A 25,690-nucleotide genomic window follows, 5' to 3' on the forward strand; every position below is an offset into this window, starting at 1 on the left:
GTAATTATGAAGTATAGTATAGAGTGCAGAAAATTAAAACACACACACACACACATCGTTTTTAAAGATTAAGAAATTCTCAGTATTCGTAGCTGGAAAAATATTTTAATGCTAGGATAAGATTCTCTGAAAAACTTCTGTTCATTTATAGTAACCAGAAATCACAGAGGAGGGGAATGATTTCTGTGCTTCTTTTCTTTGATCTGGAGAAGTACAGCCATAATACTCTTCTATCTGGATAGCAATTAGACACAGAAAAAACTTTTCCTGTGCTGGAAGGGTCTACCCGGTTCAGAAAAACTCTGCACAGCCATGGGGTCCTCAAACTTCCTAGGTCTTTCCCAGCACCCCAAGCATGAATTCCAAATTCACAGCATTTGGAATGATCAGAAGACAGGACAACAGAGTCACAGCTAAAGAACACCCAGGAAATTCTTGGTTTTTTTTTTTCCATACATCCTGTCTTTGCTGGTTAATTCCTCAAGCGAGGAAGAAAGATGCGAATTGCCAATAAACACATTATGAGTGAGCAGCTGTACAGAACTCAAATTAAGAATACTTTAACACAAAACCTGTGGATGAGAGTACTGGAGAGGTTAGGACATACCTTCATTTCTAACTTCAAGTCTTACACACAGCTCCCTCTCTCCAGCTTCTAGGGAACCAATATAAAACCAAATGCCCTTAGATATTATCCATGATAATATGTACTTATATTTCAGATTACTTACATAATATCACTAGGAGTAACTTTGCAAATTCATCTTCTGAACTTGGGAAAAAATAATCATGTACCCAAACAAATCAGTTCACTATTTCTTTATTCATCCAATATCTATTAATCAATTACTCTTTTATAAGGAAAAAATGGACAAGTTCAATCTTAGCTAACTGAATGTAGTAAGAGATTCTTTTTAAAAATTTCTTTTGTTTTATTTTTATGTGAATGGGAGTTGAATCTGCATGTATTTCTGTGAATTCCCTATGTGAGTTGTCTGTGGATGCCAGAAGCAGGCATTGATTCCTTTCGACTGGAGTTAGAGATGGTTACGAGGACACTATATGGGTGTTAGGGACTGAACCCAGGTTCTGTGCAAGAGCAAAAAGATCTTGACCACCAAGCCACTTCACCAGACCCTGGTAAAATGTTGTTAACTGCATCAGTGGAACTAAGATTAGAAACTAACTGGTCACTAGATACACAAAATCTTTGGGTCTCCAAGAAGAGTAACTTGAAATGATTGGTGTGTTATATGCTACTAAGATTTATCATCTTTAAACTGAGTCCACTAATGGGAGACATTTTCTGCTTGTCATCCTGTTGTCCTATGCAGATGGCACACAAGACTACTAGACAATTGTAGATTCCCCTGTCCTCAGAAAGCATCAGTCATGAGGGAGAAAAAACAAGACCTATTTATTGAAAAATCACATGTATGAGAAAATAAACATTGCTATCTTGGTTCTTCAGGCCAGCAGAGAAAATGATTTGTACATACTTTAATTTAATAGCCATTTTTAAGGGAAAGATAAACATTTTACTAGTCAACGGTAAGGCCAGGCAATACAGGGGCTGTCAGGGATTTTTGTTTTACATTTAGTTCTCAAAATGAAATAAACTTAATATATGTTTTTTTTTAGGAATTGAGTCTTGTTTCAGCTTGGTATGGTGGTATAGGCCTCTAATCCCAGCATTTGAGAAGTGGAGGCAATAAAATCACAAGTTCAAGACCAGCTTATGCTATATAGCAATTATGTCTCAATGCCTACAAATATACAGTTCAAAATATAGTACTTCTTCAAACGAGTAAGCTTCTCATTCTCCAAATTGGCATTTTTCTGGCACTGAAGTCCCCAACCCCAGTTCTGTAACACTGAGGCTACCCTGTGCTCTGTGTCTCAGGTTCTGGACCTAGGGGCTTGCAACACTTCTGAATAAACTCCCAAAAGTGCACAGATAGGCAGCCCCAGTTGCTCATGACTTCTCATTATTGGGGGGGAGGGTGCTTCTTTCTTTATTGGATATTTTATTTATTTACATTTCAGATGTTATCCCCTTTCCCCATCCCCCGTACCCCCTATTCCATTTCCCTTCCTACTGCTTCATTGAGGGTGTGCCCCTACCCACCCACCCACTCCCACCTCCCTTCCTTCGAATTCCCCCACACTGGGGCATCCAGCCTTCATGGGACCAAGGACCTCCTCTCCCACCTATGCCCGACAAGGGCATCCTCCCCTACATATACAGCTGGAGCCATGGGTCCTTCCCCATGTGCTCCCAGGCTGGTGGTTTAGACCCTGGGAGCTCTGCTTGGTTGGTATTGTAGCTCTCCCTATGGGGCCAAAAACTCTTTCAGCTCCTTCGGTCTTCTCTCTAACTCCTCCATTAGGAATTCCTTGATCAGTTCAGTGGCTAGCTGTGAGTATCCACCTCTGTATATGTCAAGCTCTGCCAGACCTCTAAGGAGACATCTATATCAGGCTCCTGTCAGCATGCACTTCCCAGCATCCACAGCAGTGTCTGCCTTTGGTGACTGCACATGGGATGTATATTCAGGTGGTCAGTCTCCAGGCGGCCCCTCCTTCAGGTTCTGTTCCACACTTTGTCTCCATATTTACTCCCATGCATATTTTGTTCCCCCTTCTAAGAAGGACTGAAGCACCCACAGTTTGGTCTTCTTTCTTCATGAACTTCATGTGGTCTGTGAGTTGTATCTTGGGTACTTCGAGCTTTTGGGCTAATATCAACTTATCAGTGAGTGCACACCATGTTTTGTGATTTTGTTTTTTTGTGATTGGGTTACCTCCCTCAGGATGATATTTTCTAGTTCCATCCATTTTCCTAACAGTTTCATGAAATCATTGTTTTTCATAGCTAAGTAATACTCTATTGTGTAAATGTACCACATTTTCTGTATCCATTCCTCTGTTGAAGGACATCTGGGTTCTTTCCAGCTTCTGGCTATTATAAGTAAGGCTGCTATGAACATAGTGGAGCATGCGTCCTTGTTATATGTTGGAGCATCTTTTGGGTATATGCCCAGGAGTGGTATAGCTGGATTCTCAGCACTCTGTGTTTGTAGTTTTACTCCTTGCATATTTTATAATGATGCATTTTTATCACACTCAAATTCCTTCTACAATACCTTTTTCCATTCTTAAGATCTATATTAATTTCTGTCCCAAGAGTTAAATAAAATGATCCTAAAACTTCAGCTACATATGTAGCAGAGATTGCATTATCTGCAATAAGGGAGGGCAGGCCCTTGGTCCTGTGGAGGATTGTTGCCCAGTGTACAGAAATACTAGAGGGATGAGGCAGGAGTAGGTGGATAAGTGGGATAACACTGTCTTAGAGGCAAAGGAGAGGAGAGATGGGATGGGGGGTTTTGTAGAGCAGAGACTAGGAAGGGGACAACATTTGAAATGTAAATAAATTAAATAACCAATTAATAAAAAAGTTCCAATTTGTATATGAACTCTTGACATCTGTAGCCTTTATGTCTTCCCTTTTTGCTGTATTCATTTCTTCTTATGTCCTTTTATGTTCAAGAAAGCCTAGAAAGCACTGGTGTTAGCACATCCCATCATCTACTGCTATTCCTTGGGTTAACAGTTTGCCTGTGTTCACTGGTACTTTTTCTTTATAGCTCATTTCCCCAATTTCCCTTTGCTTTAGTGTGTGCATGTGCGTGTGTGTGTGTGCATGTGTGTGTGCATGTGTGTGTGTGTGTGTGTTGACAGAGATCAAGCTTAGCTTTACACCTTTCACTCACCAAGCAAGTGTTTTGACTATAGTTATAGTCTTTGCCTATAACTAGTCTTTTTAAAATTGAACACAGACTCTTCTCTCATAATTCCAACCACAGTTTCCCCTCCCTCCACTCCTCACAGCTTCCCTCCTTCCATCCCCCTCCATTTCCTCTTCAGAAAAGAGTAGACCTCTACCTCTCCTTTTCTGAGAAGATGGGAAGAGGAGATGGGCAAAGGGGTGCTGAGAGGGAGGGTCTGAGTGAAGAGGAGGGAGAGAAAGCTGTAATAAGGATCTAATATAAATTAATAAATAAACTAATTAAAAATCCAATTATTATTCAAAACAAGAAAAGAAAAAAGAAACAACAACAAATAAGGCCTCCAGGAGACAACAGCCAAACAGGACAAAATAAGATACAGTATGACAGGGCAAAAGCCCCTCAACTGAAGCTACAAGGCAATTCAATAGGAGAGAAAAAGTCTCATGAACAGGCAAAAGAGTCAGAGATATACCCATTCCCACCCTAGGAGTTCCACAAAACCACGTAGCTAATAGTCCCACAAAAACCAAGCCAACAGCCAGAACATATATGCAGAGGCCTGGTGCAGACCCATGCAGGACCCACGCTTGCTCCTTCCGTATGTGAGCCTATGTGAACCCTACTTAGTTGATTTGGTGAGCCATGTTCTCCTGGTATCCTGCATCTCCTCTGACTCCTACAATCTTTCCTTTCCTTTCTCCCAGGGGTTCCTTGATCTCCAAAAGGAAGGATCTGATGGAGAGCTCCGATTTATACTCTCCCTCTCTCTGCATGATGTCTGGCTGTGAGTCTCCTTGCCTGCTCCCATCTCTTGCTGAGGAAACCTCTCTGATGACAACTGGACAAAGCACTCATCCACAATGGTCATAGACTATCACTAGTAATCATTTCTCTGATTGATATTGCCAGATGTGTTTCAACCATTCTTTAACAAAAGGCTCTTCTTAGCACACACTAATGATATGTAATAATGAGCTTTGTTGTAGCAATTTCATACATGTGTACAATGAATTTTGATCATGTTGTCCCCACCCCAACATCTTTGCATTCCTCCCAATCCTGCTACTCTCCTTCCTCTTTCCAACTATTTCTTCTTCTACTCTCATATCTTTAAAAAAGTTCATGTTGGTGAACTCATAGGAATTCCTCATAGGAATTTGGGTGAGAGGTTATTTGTCGGAACATGGTTGTAATGTATTAGCGGTTATTCCACTTAGAAAATATCTCTACACTGCTCCCAATAACTAACTGCTCATAGATTCCAAAAGGAATGGTGCAGTTAATTGAACTGCTTGCACCTAATGATCATTATTTGCATATACATGCTAATATACAAATATGTTTATATACATATAGACACATGCATATACACACATGTGTGTGTGTGTGTGTGTTTATATATACATACACTCAAGGAAGGGTGGGGCCACTTGAGCTTTTCCCCATTCTATGATGGAAGGTTGACAGGCCCAATCTTGTGTAGTTTATCATAGTCAATAAGAGCCCCAGGAATAATGGGCATATCCTGAACAGAAGACAGTGTTCTACAACATTTCACCTTTTCTCCATCTGTTATATTCTTTTGGGTCCCCTCTTCTGAGGTGTCTAAATCTTGTAAGAAATGACATAGATGACATGTTCGTGGCTGAATACTCAATAGTCATTTGTTCTCAGCACCTTAACTAGTTATGAACCTCCCTAGTAACCATTGTCCACTTCAAAAAGAAACCTCTCTAGCCAGAGAGAGACACTAATACATGAGCGTAAACATAAATACTTAGAAGGCAATCTGACAGCCCTAACATGTAAATTTAGCAAAACAATGGCAGTAGATTCTCTAACAAGGGTATGCCCTTTTCAGTTACAGGCTTTGACCAGTCTTTAGTACCAGATATCAGTTTGTTCCTGTGGAGAAGACCTTGAAGTCAATCAGAAAATGGTTGGTTTGCTCCCAATCAATCATGCCACTATTGCACTGGTGGGTCCATGCTGCTTGACAGGTTGATAAAAGAACATTCAGAGCCCACAGTTAAAGAAAACAGTTAATGACAACTCCCCCTCAGCAGCCTTTGTAACACCTTTAGGCATGGTGAATGACAACCATTGGGGAGGAAGCTTGTAGCTCATTCCAGGTTTGTTTTTTTATGTCCTGCAGCCAATGCATTATTATCATTCATTTTTACTTGAGTTTACTAAAATATTTTTGGTACTAATTACTTGTACATTTTTGACTCTTGCTTCTTCTGTTCCAAATTACTTTCACCCAGAAGTTGACATTTGTAGTGAAACTACTGCCACCAGTAATCATTTCTAACTATGTCTTACAGTGTATTATAGGTCCCAGTTTTTAATTGTTGGCCACTTTTCCTGAGCAACTAGAGTACTATTGAGAAAGTTCTTGCCTATGTTTATATCTTGAAGTGTCTTTGTCTGTCTTCTATAAATTTCAGAGGTTTAAGTCATTCAACAAAGTCTGTAATCCTTTTTGAATTTTTCATAAGGTAAGAAGTGTGGATCTGTGTAATTCCTCTGCAGGTAGATATTCAATTTTCTCAGAACCATTTACTGAATAGGCTGTATTTTGTCCAATATATATTCATGACATATGTCTGTAGCTATGTGGCATTTATTTTTGGATTTTTCTTCTATTGCTCTTGTCTATCTGTCTATTTTAGTGCCCCACTGGGTAATTTTACATTAAGAAATTTATACAAGTCTTGACATTTCTGTATTTTATTTCTTTTACATTTAATGTTATGTTCTCTTGCCCTCACTTAAAGAAAATTAGAAGAATGAGATTCATGTATTTAGTGATCACTTTATACACATCATGTTTTGCAAACACACTAGAAACTTTGTTTTTGAATGAATGAATACTTTCTTTTAAAGAAAAGAAGCTTCTATTTAAAGAAGCTTTCTAATCACATATTTTATAGTCCTTTAAATTTTTATGCTTAAGAATAATAACAAAGTTTCTATCTACTATAGGATCATTTCAATCCCCTGAAGAAAAATGTCATTCCAATTTATGAAAGCTGTCAGGTTATATTAATAGAAAACACATCTCTGAATTAATCTCCTTGCTATACTTTAGGGATTTAACACCATAGGAATTCAGCTTTCTCTACTGGCCATTCTCCCTCATGCCTCTAATGGAGACCTATTATCCTTAGGTTCTTGAGGTGGTAATAATTCCCATAAATTCTATAAGTCTGTGATTCCATGATTTCTGTCCCACACTCAGACGAGAATACATCCTCACCTCATGTAAAATATATATATCAAAATGCTGTGTTTCCCAGTGAAAATTTTCTTCTGTTGCCAAGACTCCAGGCTGTGAAGTTCTGCTCATAATGACAGTGAGTTATCACACTTTGTTCAATCTTATTGGTTAGATCTTACAGCATATGGTGCTTTGTTCCAAATTTAATGTTGTTCTACAACTTCTGGCAAGAAACAAGCAATACTCCTTGCTACCATAGTAGGAGACAGAGGTTTATAAAGCTTATGAGAAAAGGTCTAAGGGCAAATTTAGAAAATACCAGGCTGGTGTGGAACAGCAGAAGTTATTTTCAGAAAAATCTCAACCTTCATGTTATTTTCAATATTTACATTATCAAGCAATTTTGATGGAAGAAACACATTTTATGTTATTTAGAATTTAATTGTTAAAAAGTTAAAAATGCTTTTTTCTATGAGTTCAAACTAACTTCTAGTCTTAATTGAATAACAGAAATATCAACTAGGGAAACATTTTAAATGAAAATGATGAAAACAAAATTATTCAGCCTTTAAAAGGTAGAAGTTCTGGAGTTTGTGACAACACAAGTACAATAGGAGATCATTACGTTAAATGAAATAATCCCTACATCCAAAGACGATACCAAATGATATCTCTCAGGTATAGTACAAAATAATTTTGTTCAGGGAAGAAGAGAGAGGATGGCAGTTATCATAATCTGCACTAGAAGGAGGCAGGATAGTGGACAGGGAAAATGCTCTTAGGTTGGCAGTGGGGATAGTCTTGTATTTTTAGGTCAATTGCATAGAATCCTGAATAGAGTTGTACATTAAGATCTGTACATTTCAATATTACTAACAGAATACATATCAATAAAAACATGCATAAAATATTTTGGATGAAGGAAACATTAATCAACTTGATTTAATCGTTGCATATATATTAAAAATTAAAATACCACATATAAAGATAAGTAAGTAAATAAAATGTATATCTTTAAAAAGAAATAAAATGAGAATCTGTCAAATAAGATAGGCTGTCTAATCTGAGGTGGAAGAAGTGAATGAAGGTCTTAGAGAAATGCTAGGACTTGTGTAAACATGTTGTCTTACAGTTTCAAACTCTCAAGATGTGTGGATACTATGCTGAGCTTCTTTGAAAGCCTCATCTAAGATCTCAGTAAAATTAACCTATCTCTAAGCTTCTTTGCATTTTTCATTCATTAAATCATGTGTGTTTACATTGGGATTACTCTGGTCATGTTAGATTTGTCATAAATAGTCACTAGAGACTATATATTTATTGAAATATGGAAGCTTTGAGAAATATCTCAAGAAAAATTATCTTTTAATAATTGCTTCTTGGAGCTAATGAGATGCATCAATAGGTAGAGATGCTGGCAAGTAGCCTGATAACTCAAAGTTGATCTCCAGAACCCAAAAAGTAGAAGGATTGACTCCTGAAGGCTGTATTCTAACCTCCACACATGAACAGTGTCAGTTGTGTGCCCCAACCACTCATAAATATACACACAAATAAGTACAAAATTTACAACAGATAATTGTTTCTTAATGGTAATACCATAGGGAAATTATTTTCTTCAATTTCTTTATTCTGTGTTTAAAATTACTGTATCATGAATAAATCTATATTTAACAATTAACTAAACAAAGGACATGACAAACAGTAGAATTTGAAGGTGTATGAGTCTAATTTTACCAAGATTCTGAGCATCTTCCATAGCTTCTTCAGAATGATAGATGTGGCTTGCCCATGAGGTAGGGTATGATTTTTGTTCCCTAGTTATGAATATTCCATTTTATTGGAAAAGCCTTTGAAATATGTGTAGAACAATGTACATAATATGCACTGTGTACTTGAGGATCTGAGGGTATATCTCATATTAAGTGTGTCTGATACAATAAAAACATCATTATATGTGCCTAAATTCTGTCTTTATAGATCCACCAAGACTCAGGTAACTAAAATTTATAAGATCACTAGATAGATAGTTAAGATTAAAAATGTAGCTATGGTCATTTAGCATTGTTTAATTCTTTTGCAGTCTCTTCAAGTGTGTTTGCATACAAAGTATACTATAAAATAAAACATATTCATCCCCTAAACTTCAGAATAGTTTATTTCTTAAACCTTTATATATTTATGATAATACTATTGATAAAAGGATGTATAAGATATGAATGGATATATATTATATATGTAATATATAATACATGAATATTTTCATGCATTATTTACAAAATTAAGTATTCCATAATTACAGACTAAAATTCTAGTGGTTGTTATCAGTGAATAAATACTAAGTCAAGCAATGATAAGAAAGATACAATTTAAACAAAGCACTCACTCAATTCTGTTTCTGAAAAGGTGAAGAAATGCTTAGATAAACTCTTGTTGTATTTGTGTAATAATACTACCTGGAATAACTAAGAATCTTGCAAAAAGAGATTTCCTATTTATTCTTCAATTTCCCTGGTGAGTCAAATTGTTCACTATAATACTTTTTTTGGAAGTGGCAAGAGTCACACCTTGAGACACATATGTTGGCAAAGCTTTCTACTATTGATTCACAACCTCAACCAATATAAATGTGACCCATAAGTTTACTTCAATTGATAATCCTTTTAAACTCCCTGGTGCTTTATTAACATAAAGCAGTGCAGTAAGACTATCTATAACATCCATTATTTCATAGCTCTGAGCTGTGCCTCCTGATGATGGCTTTAAAACACCATTGAAAGATTCCAGTTGTAGAGCTTGTCCTTCTGAGATGGACGTATTGTTTGGCTTTTTGTGGCCTTATTCTGAGATCATTTTCCTTCTGTCCTCATCAGTTCCATCTCTTGCTCCAAATCATGGGTCTTCAAATCATGGCTCACCTTTTCTACCTCCTGGTTTGATGAAGGTGGATCCAAGTTTTCAATCACTTGTCAAGTCTCTACCTTTGTTCTTAGCTGGACAAGTTCTACTTCTTTAGATTGTAGCTGTTCATTCAATCATTTCAAAGACTCAAGAGTTGTTTTTGTTTATTTTATCCACATTGTTCTGCAAAAAATCTCTACCAGTGAAATATCTTGGTAGGTATGATGGGCGTTATTCATTGCTTCTTGTACCACTGTACAAGCTCCCCACCGCCAAGCTCTTATTTCTTTAAGAAAGTGTTCTCTTCAACCTAAAGCTACATCTTGATGTCTTCATATACAGTGACAAAGCAAAATGTGAAACAACATACCCATTTCCCAAATCCACTGCAAGTGATGTCTTTGCCTCTCTTTTATGGGCTTTTTCATGGTTCAGAATGCAGATAACATCTTGCACTAGTACATCCAAGACAGCCTGATTCTAGGCTACATAGAACAGAGGTCTTCCAAAATCAAGCTTGCCACATGCTAATATGCAGTGTGCACACTGGGAACTAAAGGCAGAGATTCTCATTTATATCAGTGATTCAAGAATGAACCAAAATACTGAGAAGACTAAGAACTTCAATTGCAACCAAGAAAGCCTGCACCCCAGTAGGATTTGCTGAAGACCTTGGGAAAAAGCAGGAAATTGCATTTGATAAATTTCACTGCAACATACAAATGAAATCTCCCTTTGTCACCAAATGGCAAAGCTGTTTGTCACCCTGCATCTTCCACTTTACCAGGAGTTATGAAATTTTTCATCGGAAAAACAAAAAACAGCTTTTAAGTCATGGACAGATAATGAGAGATCAACTTCAAACACTAGTAAGACTTCCAGGATGACAGCTCTTACCCTAAAAACCCTCTGGAAAGTAATTCTTGGGTATTCACAAGCAGGGCTAAATTCTACTAAGACAACATTTGGGATCATGAGGTGTTCTAACAAAAAAAAAGCATTCCTTTACCCAGTCTGCCACCATTGCATTGCTAAAATCAGGACAATCGGAGTTGTGCTCATAGGAATTCATTCTGTTGTTCATCATGATTTGACCGCAAGGTCACAGTACCTCCCAGTCACCCTCCCAAGAGAGTATTGAAACTTGAATTGGACTTTGATTAAAATGTTACTGGCATGGGTTGGAATGGAGAGTGACCTGGGTCTCATAATATTGTCATATGCTTTGATTCTGCGCTCTGTACTCAGACTCAATTCAGCTGAAGCTGTTTCTAAGGCTCTGAACACTTGTAGCTCCCACCTCACCCTCATCCTCTTCTACACTGTTGTTGTAGAGATTTCAGTAACTCACTTAGCAGAGATCAAGGCCATCTTTAATAATAATAATTAATTCAATAATAATTTTTGCTTTTTGAATAAAGATGTGGTTTTATAAAGTAAGTGAAATTCTTAAATGCCTATTTACTAAATAGAAAGAAACCTTTAATATAAAAGATAAATACCATGTAATGATGCTTATGCTCAAAAAAAAAAATGTTAAAGACCCGATCTTTTCTTTTCCTCACAGGAAAATGTCTGCATCTCTCAAAGACTTCAATAGTTCCAAGTTCCAGGTGTCTGAGTTCATCCTGCTGGGATTCCCAGGCATCCACAGCTGGCAGCACTGGCTCTCCCTACCACTGGCCTTGCTCTATCTCTCAGCGATAGGGACAAACGTGCTCATTCTCATCATCGTCTATCAGGACCCTTCCCTGAAGCAGCCCATGTATCTTTTCTTGGGAATCCTCTCCGTGGTGGACATGGGCCTCGCCACCACCATCATGCCTAAGATCCTGGCCATCTTCTGGTTTGACGCCAAGGTCATTAGCCTTCCTGAGTGTTTTGTTCAGATTTATGCCATTCACTGCTTTGTAGGCATGGAGTCTGGTATCTTCCTCTGCATGGCTTTTGATAGATATATAGCTATTTGCTATCCTCTCCGCTATTCATCAATTATTACCAATTCCTTGATCTTAAAAGCCACACTGTTTATGGTGCGAAGAAATGGCTTGGGTGTCATTCCAGTGCCTGTTCTTGCCGCCCAGCGGAATTATTGTTCAAGGAATGAAATTGAGCATTGCTTGTGCTCTAACCTTGGAGTCACAAGCCTGGCTTGTGATGACAGGAAGCCAAATAGCATTTGCCAGTTAATCCTGGCATGGGTTGGAATGGGGAGTGACCTGGGTCTCATAATATTGTCATATGCTTTGATTCTGCGCTCTGTACTCAGACTCAATTCAGCTGAAGCTGTTTCTAGCTCTGAACACTTGTAGCTCCCACCTCACCCTCATCCTCTTCTTCTACACTGTTGTTGTAGTGATTTCAGTAACTCACTTGGCAGAGACCAAGGCCACCTTGATCCCAGTTTTGCTCAATGTGATGCACAATATCATCCCTCCTTCGCTCAACCCTATTGTGTATGCACTTAGGACCAGAGAACTCAGGCTGGGCTTTCAAAAGATGCTTTGTCGGAGCTTACAAGAGAAATAAAAATCTCTTCCTCAGGATGCATGTTGTACATGAACTTCAGCATCTCCTAAACATATGGTAGCATTCTAGATATGATGGCGGATAATGGAAGTGCCTTCAAAGAGTCCCTTTCCATGATTGTATTTTACATAAATGATCATGAAAAATTTTAAAAATTCTTTCATATTCATTCCAAAATTAACAAAAGCTAAATAACTATATTCAAGAATATGGAAAGACTGGCCACTAGACCAGCCAAAGAGTGTTACAAAAAGAACTAGTGATGTATATGTATAACTTAAAATAAAAAACCAATATATTAACAAGTGTGTGACTTATAGGACATGCTTGCACTTTCTTAGCTGTATGTTAGGAACAAAGTCAGCCTGCCTAATTAGCATCACCTTAGTAATATATGCTGCAGAGACAGACATAGAAAACATAATGGGCAAAGCCTGAATAGGCTGTGAGAGAGTACTAGGTGGTTCATGAGCGGGTGACCCAGCATGAACAAGTAAATCCACTTATATAGAGTTGCTGTCCACTTGCTTCTCTAGATTTTTCTCTCTGTCCTTCTATGAAGCTCACTATATAGAGAGTTGACTTTCATGTACTATGAGTCAAGCTTCCCTTTCTTGGGACACTTAGGCAGACTGAAACAATGGCAATGAAAAAGAAAAGAGATTTTAATTTATTTTAGATGCTCGCTTCTTCCACTTCCCTCAACATCATTTCCAATAGGATGTCTCGTGACACTTCTCAGATGGTCCGCTACTACAGAACATATGTCTATCCAGTGACTCCTTTTTCACTTACCTTCCCATTGAGACAAAGAAAATAATAAAAATTTCTGTTACTATTAGTACGTAATATGTGCTATTTTGTTAAGCTACATGGTTGCTTTTCTCTTGTGTGTGTGCCTGTGGATCCGTGTACTTGCATGTGTAAGAGAGGGCTGGGAGAAGGGAAACTGCCTTATCTCCCACACACACACACACAGAACAGTATTCTGTCCCCCTGCACATGCATCTATGTTTAGATCTAGGGTCTTTCCTTAAAATACTAAAATAATTAGAAAATGCTTATTTACCATGGAATGAAGAAAACACAATTATAGAGGCTAACAATCCTGAAAAAAAATTTTATTTTAAAATGATATTTAAAATAATTTACCTTATGCTATATAGCTATAATAAAATTTTGTTTTTATTATGATGTAATTTCAGGATTACAGCAATGTTTCAAGACTAGAATAAGAAATAGTTTGCTGGACATGGTGGTGTTTGCCTGTAACACCAGCACTAGGCAGGTAGAGGCAGTTGTGTCTCTGTAAATTCAAGCCCAGCTTGATCTATCCAGCAAGTTCTAGTTCAGCCAAGGCTACACAAAGAGACTCTGTCTCAAACAAATGAATGAGCAAAACAAAAATAGAAATTGTGTATACTGTTTACAGAGATCTATCAAGTATTTTTATTATGCCCAAGTTATGAGTTATCTTCTTTCCATATGCTGGTGTGTGTGTGTGTGTGTGTGTGTGTGTGTGTGTGTGTGTGTTTGCATTTGTGTGCATGTACACAAGTATACTATTTTTCTGAGCTATCTAAAACAAATACTTCACTCTGTATTTTCAAAAATGAAGCCAATTATTAAACTTGGTATTGGCTCTTTGTGAAATTCGTATCATGTACCTCAATCCCACTCATCTCCCCATCCTCTCACACCTGTCCTCTGCCACTCCAACCTCCCCTCTAAAAGAAAAATAAAACTCATTGTGGAGGCTGTAGTGTGTCAAAGTGTGTCCCATAGTATACCTTTTTGTCCATATTTCTTTGCTTGCAAATGTTCATTGCAATAAGTCGTTGGTCTGGTTCTAGGCCTCTGGCTTCTGCTACACTATCGATATTTCACTGGGATTCCTTTCAGACATCCTGTTGTTGCCCTGTGTCATAGAGATCCTATAGCTTTAGATCTGCAGGACCGGCTCCTTTACGTGCTCCACCAGTTCATCAATAAGTTAGATGTTGGGGTGGGCCAACTCAAAGCCCTGGCCCTGAGCATGGGAGGTATCTGAGCTGGTCAGTTCACCCACACCCTCCTGCACCATACCACCAGGATAAGCTCTCTGGCCCTGCCTTGTCCATACAATAATGTAGCCAGCAAGGGGCAGAGCCAGCTTTTTGGGGGTGGGGAGTGGTGTGTGTGTGTGTGTGTCATATGTTCTTAATGTTTTCTCTTTTTTATTGGATATTTTATTTATTTACATTTCACATGCCATCCTCTTTCCCCATTTCCCCTCCCTAGGAATCCCCTATCCCATCCCCCCTCCTCATTTTTGCTTTTATACCATGTTAATTATATGTAAGTATTAAGGTCAGTTCTAGGTTGAGGAACTAGCAATACAATAAATGCAAATAGTCAAGTGTCAAAGTCAGCGTTTTAACTTTCATGCATTGGGGCCAACTCTACTGTGCTGCCCAGGTAAGGTACAGGGCCCGCTCTCACAATTGCTGCAGCAGATGAGGAGCAAGGGCAGACCTGATCTGATGACCTTGGGGCTAGCTCTCCTGCCTCCCATAGGCTGCAAGGGGTAAGGGGAGTGGGCATCTCTCCCTTGCCAACGTCTTAAATAGAAGACAAGTGACAGGGGCCAGCTCTCTCACACCCTTGCCTTCAGGGCTGGGTCTTTCCTAGCCCACCACCACAATTAGCTCTACTGTGCTGCCCAGATGAGGTATGGGGCCTGCTCTCCTGAAGACAGCAGCTGGTAATTGGTGGGGCCAGCTCTCCCACATGCATGCCCTCAGGGCCAGTTCTCCCAGGATGCCCAGGTAAGGGTTTCGTGCAGTTCTGCACAGCACTCAGACATCAAAAGTACCCCAGGAAGAAGCCCAGACGGATGACGCCCATTTGGCTTTTTGTGGTATCAACCATCCCTCCCACCTCCTGCTGCTGTAAGGCCACAGACCTAGACATGGCACAGGCTGGGACCTCATCACAGACATAGTTGGGAATCACTGTCTACTCACATCAGGCTATTCCTCACTACCCTTGACTCTCCAGTTTTGCCTCTCTTCATTGTGCAAACACCCTTCCTTTCTCTTTCTCTTCCATTTCTCCACCACTTACTTGCTCATCTTAGTGGTGCCCTGGGATGTCTAGGTGTCTGGGGTTGTCTCAAGTGTGATCTCAGGAGTGCTATGTCCCACCCGTGTACTGTGGCACTGGGCAAAGTTTGTCCCTGGCATTATCTGCCTACCAGTGCCTGCATGGTGCTGGACTGGTAGTTGACTTAGGCTTGTTCCCCACATGGCCCCCTGGCACTAGGTCTGGGTCATCTACAGACTAGCTTGCTGCACAGGCCCTACAGTACCAGACTAGTGGTTGCCTTGCGTTTACTCCCTGATTAGGTTGTGGCACTGGGCAGGGATTGTCTTGTCTCAATGAAGGTAATGTTTTTTTATAATCATAAAGGCATCGACAAAATTAAAGAAGCCACATTAATATTTTAACTTAATTCACATGGACCGTTGTTTATATTTTCAAATGTCTATGATATCTTTTGTGAAAATGCTGTGAGAGAAATACAGCACAAGATAAAAATTGTCATTTGACATTTTTATGTCTTTATGAGACATTTTCTCATATTATTTCAACCATATGACATGATGGACAGAAGTGTGTATTTACATATGCTTATGTGTTGTGAAGTGACCACCATACTCAAGCCGGTTAATGTATCATCAGCTCAGTGCAATATTCACTCTTCAAGCATATTCTCATTAATGTGATCATATCATAGCAATAGCATCAAGTTTATAAAGAGAATCACACAGAATCCCATCACAATGCGTTATGATTGGTAATATAAAGTAAGAATAATTTATGTACATGTATGTGTCCATGTGAGTGTCTGTACACGGGTGTGCGTGCCTGATTTGGGTGCTGGAATAAAATCTCTGGTCCTCATGATTCAGCAGCAAGTGTTCTTAACTGCTGAGCCATAGATGACAATTAGCAGCCTGTCATCAGCTGGCATAAACTACTGTCATCAAATAGTGGCCACTCTAAAATATAAAAGGAATGCATTTACTTTAATTATTCTTTAAACTTTTCATACCAGTGTGCAATGTTTCTTGACATAACACCTCCCATACCCCCTCTGATTCTCTCAGGATCCCCATCTCATCTCCCTCTCAACCTCTTGTCCTCTATATTTATTTATTTTTAACCCAATGAGTCCAGTATGTGAGTGTGAAGTCATCCACTGGCATAGGGGACCCACCAGTGTTCACACTTACGGAAAAAAAGTAACATGAGGAACTTTATTAAAGAATCCCAGCATTAGGATGGTTCAGAACCATTCATTTACAGTCCTATTAGTAGCTCATAGCTGCTCAAGCTTCTTACCCCTTAAAGTATCTGATAGTTTTAGGCTTGTTCATTACCTATACATGCTGGTATGTATACTAATACCATGAGAGATTCAATCTGTATTTACTCTCCTTGTAACTAGAATGTCAACACCCATTTGCCTGTTTGCTGGTACATTTGTTCCTCTCTGCCTTTTTCTTTTTCTTGCTAATTTTGAAGGGATGATTTACATACCTTGTTATATATGCATATAGTGAATATCATCTCCTTTGTGCCTGATGTTTTCATATTTTATCATTTTTCACTAAAATATTAAATTTTTATTTACTTCAAACTTTAATTATGTGGATGACATTTTGTGGCTTGGTTTCATAATCTTTTCTACTACAAATCACAAAGAAGATGCATGCTTTATTTTTCATATTTAGTTCTAATGTTTTCCTGAAATTTACTTTTGGCCAAAGCACCTGAAGAAGAAAAGAGGTTTGCTTTTTCCATTACATATCTCATTGATGTAACAATGTTCAACATTGAAAATATATTTATTGTCATTGAACAAGCTGAAGTCTAAATTAGGTCACTTAATGTACATTTTGTGACTTGGTATCTTGATTCTGTATTATAATAATCTCTTTAATACATATTAGGGGAGATGACCTGTAATTTAAAGGGATGCATATATTGTGAACATGCATGTCTTTGGAATTGGAAGGATGAAATCAAAACCTACAAATCATTGTGACAGTGCTATGGGTGTAATAATATAATCTCACAGAAACTAAAGGGTTAAAACTGCCCCTCAAATTATGTACAAGATACACAGAAACATCTGTTTATGTCTAAGTTCCTATCAGTAGTGTATAGCAGTTCTGATTCCTCATCCTTGGCAATGACAAGTGACAATGACCAGTGTGAACTGACAAAAATTCTAATAAATTAATGGAATTTACATGAACTTGGTTGACAATAGTTCTACGGGCAATCATAAGTATTTGAAGTAATTATAATGCCATTAGGGAATGAGGGAGACGGGAGCCAGCTGGGCTGCTCTAGATACCTAGTCAGGGTTTCTTTCATAAGGCCACATAGAAAGCACATGTAGATTTCCATTGTTGCTTTGGAGCCTGCTCAGTAAAGGACAATATCCAACTGTGAGCAGCCTCCACTCTGGGCCCTGTGGATTCAGAGTTTGAGTGTCTGGTGGGCATAGATTACAATAGCTAAAAGCTTCCTTCTGCTCCCTACCCTCGAGCCCCAGCTTTGTCTGCAGGGAGAAGGGTACTTTTTTGAGAAAGGGAAGTACTTCCTGGTAGGTTGCCCAAGGACTGTAGAGCCAACTCATGGCTCTCAGAACTCTTGTGAATTCCTTGTGATTTAATTTCCATTATCCAGACAGTTGCTACCTGGTATATTAAACTTGTAGATGTTCTATCTTATGCCTAAAGCTTACCATCATGACCTGCTCCTCACAGGCCTATATGTCAAACATAGTCCTACAGACTTGCTTGGATTTGTATGTGTGTATGTGTGTCATTTTTCTTCCAAGTATTACTAGGAGCATGTGGCAGACAGCGTCTCTTCAAGGAATCCTTTCTGAAAATCATAACTCCTCTCCTAAACCTTCAATATCAACAATTCATACACCACACACACACACACACACACACACACCACATACACACACACAAACACCAACACACATACAATATACATACACACCACACACCAAACATAAACATTATACACAAGCATATACACTCAGACACACACACTCACACACACATCATACAGAGAGAGAGAGAGAGAAACAGAGGGAGACAGAGACAGAGACAGAGAGAGACAGAGAGTGTCCAGTGTTCCTTTGGAATCCTGGGCACAAGATTTTAGCTCTGCTACAGTTGCTGAGGTATTTGTAGCCCCTCTCCATGGAGCTGTGAGCTTGTGGATTCACACTGTTCCATGACAGATGGTCATTATTTCCGAAACAAAACAAAACAAGTGAAATCGTGGGACTCCAGTCCTGTACTCCAAACACTCATTTAAGTTAGAAATGGAGTTTGGAAGCAAAGAGAATTTAGAATTTGATAATTTTCTTCTAGTATGAGAAACAAGTATGCAATAAGATTAGAAATACCAAATATAAAGCATTTTTTTCTACAAAGATGCAAAACTTAAAAACCACCATCATCAACAACAACAACAACACAAGCAATTCTTATAAAAACAAAGGAAGCAGTGAAAATACCCACTGTATTCTTTATCTGTGGTAATGCGATATTTTTCAAGGTTTCTTACACACAATTTTCTTTAAAATACCACAGATAGTACACTAGAAGGCAGCTTCTCCCAAGGCATCCATATACAATCTTCTAGTGGACACGAGGGAATGAGGACACAATTACTGTACCATTTTGCAAACAAATCTTGTCTAAGAGGCCCCCTGTCTTCCTCCCCTAGGACCTTCAGTCACGGAGGCTGGAGAGGTGGAGTCCTCCTTGTCTTGTGAATGTGGAGAAAGCTCCTCGGTGGCCACACTGCCCAGCCCAGTCCTCAGGGTTCAATAAGTACCATTTATAGTTTGGAAATGCGATGTTCCCGATGAGTGGGACCTACTCCAGCCGCACGAGGGCAGCAAGGGGGTCTGTATACATCTACAGCGCCTGGTAGTCACAGCATTCGCACAGTGGTGCAGGTGGTGTTGGACCGATCTGAGCCATCCCGTGGTGGAGCAGGTCACTCCTATGCTTGGGCTCTTGCTGCAGATCCTGAATTGCCCGTGCAGCTGCGGGTGTGCTTAGTCCGCTTTCACCTCCAGCAGCTCCAGGGAGTTCTTGGGTTAGGTGCGACGACCTCGGGCGTTGTGGGATCCCAGGCGCCTGGGTGCAGGGTAAGGGTCAGGATTCACTGTCACCGAGAGGTCGCGGAAAGTGGGGCGCGCAGAACCATCTCATCTGGGCCTCGGGAATTGGCCAAAGGGACCCTGCAAGCACACAGTTGTCAACCTCCATGCGCCATTGCCTCAGCGGTCCAGCTCTGGCAGCTCTGATCTCAGGTAGATCCGGGGGACACCACAGAGCGGAGTGGAAAGATTGAGATGGTGAAAAGACAAGGGCTCAGTGCATTTGCTGTGCAGCCATATGGACTATGAACGGGGTGAATCTAAGAGGACTTTGGGTCTGCACTGGTGCAGCCAGCCTGGAGCTCAGCGTGGCCAGTGCTCCTGGAGGCTGAGCTCCTGCTATTGGATGGCGGAGATTGACAAGAAAGTCAGGATGGGTTCAGTCAGTTCCTTGGTTAGGGATTGAGGAGGCAACACAGGTAGGGTTCACCAGGAACTGCTTGATAGTTCATGTGGGCAGCCTGGAAGGCTTTACCAAAATATAACTTTTATTTATATAGCTCCCCATACACACACACGCACACGCACACGCACACACACACACAAACCTAATTAAAATGAGTTCTATTTTTATGATTATAAAAACATAAATCCAAAAGAGCAGAGTATAAATGTGACAACAAATATCATAGGTGAGAACATGTTATTGAAAAAATACATATTAAATGAAGAACTAGTATAATGGTGGCAAAGACTTGATAGCCTTTATTAAGACATAGTAATATTAATGGTATAAGTATAATATATGTATAAAGAAACATGTATGTAAAATATGTATGATATATTTAACACAGGCAATGGAAAATCTCAGAGGACAAGGAAGGTAAATCAGGGGGATTTGTAGAAAGAGTAAAGCAAAGGATGTTATTGCTTATTTTGTAGAAAAAAATAAAGCAAATATCTCACCATCCTAAGTACACATTAGCTGCTCTTGACCTATGACCATACATTCAATTTGAGGGGAAAAAGTATCATAATTCAGTATGTTAAAAGACAATAATGAGAAATCAGGAAGAATGACGGAACTTAATGAACAATTTCACTGACTCGTGAGATCCTGAGATTTACTGAGGAATAAAACAGACTATTTTCAGAATCCTTTGAATAGAGCACTAGTAATTAATGATAAACTTCAACTACTGATTAAAAACAATTTTAAAAGTCTAAGTACCAAGTGTTTAATAATCATGGAGAATGAAACCATTTTTCTATCTACCTACCTATCATCTATTTCTTTCTATCTATCTATCTATCTATCTATCTATCTATCTATCTATCTATCTATCATCTATCTATCTATCATCTATCTATCTATCTATCTATCTATCTATCTATCTATCTACCTATGAGACTTGCAATATATTCCAAACTAGACTCCAGCTCTCCTGCCTCAGCTCTTCAGAGCTAGTATTATAGGTATGCAGCCAACATGCCCAGACCAAACTACTTTCTAAGGTCGTATCTATAGTAAAATATGTATTAATAGTTGATAAAAAAAAATTCTTTTAAAAAGCCACATTTTAAAGAAACAGAACAGATCTAATCAGTAACAATTTCCTGAGTAGATCAATGAATTAACAATAAATAACAATACAAATGAAACTATTCCTTTGGTTGATTGAACATAAAAATGTATTGTATGGCTTTTAAAAGCAGAAGAGAGCAATTCCAACCTGTATTTTCTTTTGTCTTTTCTTTAGTAAAACCTACATATTTTGAAGCAATCCTATGGTGGTACTAGCCTGGTTATGTCAGTACAGAATAACACAGATTTGACCCCAACTTCCTTTGTTCTGAACGGGATCCCAGGCCTGGAAGACATGCACATCTGGATTTCCTTCCCATTTTGTTCCATGTATGCAGTGGCTATGATGGGGAACTGTGGACTCCTCTATCTCATCTTCTTTGAGGACTCCTTACATAGACCCATGTACTACTTTTTAGCAATGCTTTCTTTAACAGACCTTGTCATGTGCTCTAGTACAACCCCTAAAGCCCTCTGCATCTTCTGGTTTCATCTCAAAGAAATTGGATTTGATGACTGTCTTGTACAGATGTTCTTCATCCATACCTTTACAGGGATGGAGTCTGGGGTGCTCATGCTCATGGCTTTGGACCGCTATGTAGCCATTTGCTACCCACTGCGTTACTCCACCATTCTTACAAATCCTATCATTGCCAAGATTGGGTTTGCCACCTTCCTAAGGGGGGTGCTGCTAATTATTCCATTCACATTTCTCACCAAGCGCCTACCCTACTGTCGAGGCAATATAATAAACCATACCTACTGTGACCATATGTCTGTAGCCAAGTTGTCCTGTGGCAATGTCAAGGTGAATGCCATTTATGGTCTGATGGTTGCTCTCTTGATTGGGGGCTTTGATATCCTGTGTATCACAGTCTCTTACACCATGATCCTGAGGGCAGTGGTCAGCTTATCCTCAGCAGATGCTAGGCAGAAAGCCTTCAGCACCTGCACTGCCCACATCTGTGCCATCGTTTTCTCCTATAGCCCAGCCTTCTTTTCCTTCTTTTCCCACCGCTTTGGGGGACACACCATCCCTCCATCTTGCCACATCATTGTGGCTAATATTTATCTGCTTCTGCCTCCCACTATGAACCCTGTTGTCTATGGAGTGAAAACCAAGCAGATACGAGACTGTGTCATAAGGATTCTTTCTGGGTCTAAGGATTCCAAAGCTCACAGTATATAATTAAGCTTTGGGAATGTAACAGAGAAGAATTACATCTAATTGCTTGCTTAGGTGGGAGCTGATAAAATCTTTGTACATGTACTATCTTAACAAGGCACTAAAAACTGCATCATGTTAAATGTATTCTTCAACATTCCTGGAAAGCTCACCAAGCTTCCCAGGACTCTAGCTTCTCTTTTGAAGAACTAATCTACTGGATGGATCAGGTTTCATTGAGAGAACCCAAGGAAAAATGAATAAAGCATGAGGATTTTAAGTCAATACATTGACTGCAATTTCAAGATTTAAGTCAATTATCAACTGTAATTTTTAGGATATATGTCAGTTATTGCTTTTGACAGGGTATATATGTATATATGTATGCATATATAAATGTGTATATACAAATATATATCATTGTATATATACATATATTAATATACATAGGGATATATATACATATATTACACAGTACTTGTTTTTCAAATACTTCTTTCTTACTGAAAGGATAGAGATATTTCTCATTAAGTCATGAATACAATACACGTTTATCATCTAGTGATCTCAATTGAATCTTATTAGGCTAGCTAGGCTTCTCTATCCAAGCCACTGTTATAATTATTTCACAACAGCGCAATTAACTCTCCCATTTCCTTCAAGACAACCTTAAAGATCATGTAGTCCAGAAACAGAGTTAATTCTCTGAAACACATTTCAGAAAATTCATATATTTTCACTAGAAAAATCATGTAAAATCTATCAAATTTTATTTCTAACTTTTTCTCCAAGTTTGAGTATAATAAAATTAAATATTTCTCTAATTTTTAAAGATTCTATTAAATTAATAAAAATAGTTCAAAGAAACAGTATTTGTATATTTAATGTTTTGTTAGCTGAGTTGATTTATAAGGAATGCAGAGTAAATATATTTTTAATTCTCATGTTTCCCTGTCCAGGAGGCAAGAAAACACATTCATTCTCTCAAATCATAGTTTGTGAGATCATAATGATGAATTATACTCATCAAATTTCATTTGTCCACTTCATAAACATTTTGTACTGTATCACATTTAATAACCAATAAGATGACAACATCTTTAAAATAGGTCCTGGATACCAGTACCAAGATCCAAAACATGTCAAAAGTCATTGGATATGTGACTATAGGATGTCCAACCCCTGTGATACAACTAAATTGCAACTTATATACCTAAGGCTCAGGAAAAGTAGTCACAACTTTCTTTTTTTTATATAAAAACAATCAACATGTATTTATTTAATATACATTGTAAGGGTTCAAGCATACTTAATTTAAAAAAAAACAAACAAAACAAAAATAACACAGCTTAGAAATCAAGGAGAAAGGACAGACAGTCTAAGAAAAAAAGACAACACAGAAGAGAGGTGGACAGCGTGCATCAGGGCTCTTGGCTGGAGACCTGCTTTGAGTAGGTTTCTTGCAGGTACTTCTTAAATGCTGTGGGGTTTTTCCAGAGCTCTGCAGCATGTGTGTTCAAAGGGCTATCGATGTTGGGTTCTCCTAGCAGGCTCTGGATAGAGAGCAGGATGGTCCTGATGTCATACAGTGCAGACCACTTCTCCTTGAGGATGTCCAGGCAGATGTTGCCCTGGGTGTCCACGTTGGGGTGGTAGCAGGGGGTGAGGAACTTCACTGTGGGGGCGTTGTAAGGGTAGCCACTGGGGAACTCTAGGGAGAGCTTATACCTCAGGTCTTCATATACAGTGCCGGCTGCTCCATGGATGGTCCCCACCCATTTGAACAGGTTGTCTGATTCAGGGAAGGCGGAAATTCCTTTGTCACCAGACATCATAAGGCTCATCAGCTCCTGCTGTAGCCTCTTACCCACAGGGCCCCGGGCGGCGCCCCCGCAGGGCTCGGCTCCTTTTCGAACAGCAGCAACGCTGGGAGCAGCTGGGTCGCAGTTTTGCGAGGCCATCCTAGAAGTGCTGGCACCAAGACAGGAGTGTGGAGACGAAAGGGCAACTCCACAACTTTCTAGACACAAAAGGAAGCTGAATCTATGAAACCCTAACAATAAGGTTGCCTAAAACAAGATCTTCATATTGACAGTAAAATGACATGACAATGACATTCTAGTGTGAACAGGGGAAATTTCACAAGACTATATTCAAGATGAAGACCTAATAGTAACCAATGGGCTCACAGAGAGGAGAATAAGTTTTATGTTCCCCTAATAGGTTATCCACTACCAAGTGGTCATAGTCAGCAACACTAAATGGACTTGGTAAATGTAATATGTATGTATGTATGTATGTATATATGTATGTATGTATGTATGTATGTATGTATATATGTATGTATATATGTATGTATGTATGTATGTATTATGTATATAGATATATACATATATACATATGCACACATATGTATTTGTATGTAGCGATTATTAAAGAAGAATTTGTGAACTTGAGATGGAATGAGACATGGAAGGTTTGGGGGAGAAATGGAAATGATGTAAAAAGAATGTAATGTATGAAATTGTTAAATGAGTAAAAGTTTCTTAAAACTGTGGTTGGGATATGGCTTATTTGGGAAAGTGTTTGCTATACAATCATAAGAATCCTATGATCCTTAAAACTAATGTAAAATAGCCAGGATGGTGGCATGAACCTGCAATCCCAGCATTCAGAAACTGGAAACAAGAGGATCCCTGTGACTTACTGGCCAACTAACCTAGTCTAATTGCTATACCCATAGATCATCACATCTATCGGCCCTCATCAAAGAAGCTTCTTGCAGTAGATGGAGACTAACACAGGTGTTTAACTGGTCACTAAACAGGGAAACAGAAACAATGAAGTACTCAGCCGAATTTCCAACAAATGGAAAGTATCTATAAATGCCTATATTCACTCACAAGGCTCAGGGATTTTCATGGATGATTGTAGAGGAAGATTGAGAGAAATGGTGGATGACTTCAAGAAAACTGTTTTAGACATGCTGCAGGACAGATACACATAAGAACTCATGGAAATTGTTGACATCATGGATAAGACCTATCCAAACCCAAAACAGACAAAATACCAGCATTGATGGGGTAGATGGGCACAGAATTACACCACAAGCTGAGGAGCTTTTGAAATTTCTTGGCTTTTAGGAGAGGAAGAGTCAGATTCTTTAAATTGGTAGGCCCACTACACTTCAAGGGAGGCTACATCCCCAAAAGTACTTGAGCAGCATGAATTTGACTGGATATTTTTGTTGGAAAGAGAGAAAGAAAGAAAGAAAGAAAGAAAGAAAGAAAGAAAGAAAGAAAGA

General features: G+C 38.9%; 3 protein-coding genes and 1 pseudogene across 6 annotated transcripts; 2 read left to right on the top strand and 2 right to left on the bottom strand.

Annotated features, from left to right (window-relative positions):
• Positions 1-9,866: 9,866 nt before the first annotated feature.
• LOC114633558 lies at positions 9,867-11,005 on the bottom strand (annotated as a pseudogene).
• A 484-nt stretch (positions 11,006-11,489) lies between these two features.
• Positions 11,490-12,447, top strand: LOC114633545 (olfactory receptor 56B1-like). The gene is given in 2 exon segments (XM_028782111.1): positions 11,490-12,211; positions 12,213-12,447. Coding segments are annotated over 2 exon segments (957 nt in total).
• Positions 12,448-21,444: 8,997 nt separating this feature from the next.
• On the top strand, positions 21,445-22,410 carry LOC114633531 (olfactory receptor 52N4). Its single transcript, XM_028782095.1, has one exon. The coding sequence runs from the start codon at positions 21,445-21,447 to the stop codon at positions 22,408-22,410; it is 966 nt and encodes a 321-aa protein (XP_028637928.1).
• Positions 22,411-23,691: 1,281 nt separating this feature from the next.
• Positions 23,692-24,390, bottom strand: LOC114633552 (ubiquitin-conjugating enzyme E2 C-like). 4 transcript variants are annotated; one of them, XM_028782118.1, is made up of 2 exons: positions 24,212-24,347; positions 23,786-24,139 (listed from the first exon to the last, which is right to left on the bottom strand). In XM_028782118.1, the coding sequence occupies exons 1-2, from the start codon at positions 24,345-24,347 to the stop codon at positions 23,808-23,810; spliced, it is 468 nt and encodes a 155-aa protein (XP_028637951.1). In that variant the 3' UTR covers positions 23,786-23,807. The 4 variants fall into 4 exon arrangements, with proteins under 4 accessions (XP_028637950.1, XP_028637951.1, XP_028637954.1 ...); XM_028782121.1 differs by having other exon boundaries at positions 23,786-24,017; positions 24,195-24,347; XM_028782120.1 differs by having other exon boundaries at positions 23,786-23,987; positions 24,063-24,347.
• Between the last annotated feature and the right edge of the window lie 1,300 nt (positions 24,391-25,690).

This window comes from Grammomys surdaster, unplaced genomic scaffold (assembly GCF_004785775.1).
Source record: "Grammomys surdaster isolate TR1022 unplaced genomic scaffold, NIH_TR_1.0 693, whole genome shotgun sequence".
In the NCBI taxonomy this organism is placed as follows: domain Eukaryota; kingdom Metazoa; phylum Chordata; class Mammalia; order Rodentia; family Muridae; genus Grammomys; species Grammomys surdaster.

Bases quoted from the DNA above. Each gene is read 5' to 3' on its own strand.
- LOC114633552 (XM_028782117.1), bottom strand. From the start codon at position 24,347: ATGGCCTCGCAAAACTGCGACCCAGCTGCTCCCAGCGTTGCTGCTGTT.
- LOC114633531 (XM_028782095.1), top strand. From the start codon at position 21,445: ATGTCAGTACAGAATAACACAGATTTGACCCCAACTTCCTTTGTTCTG.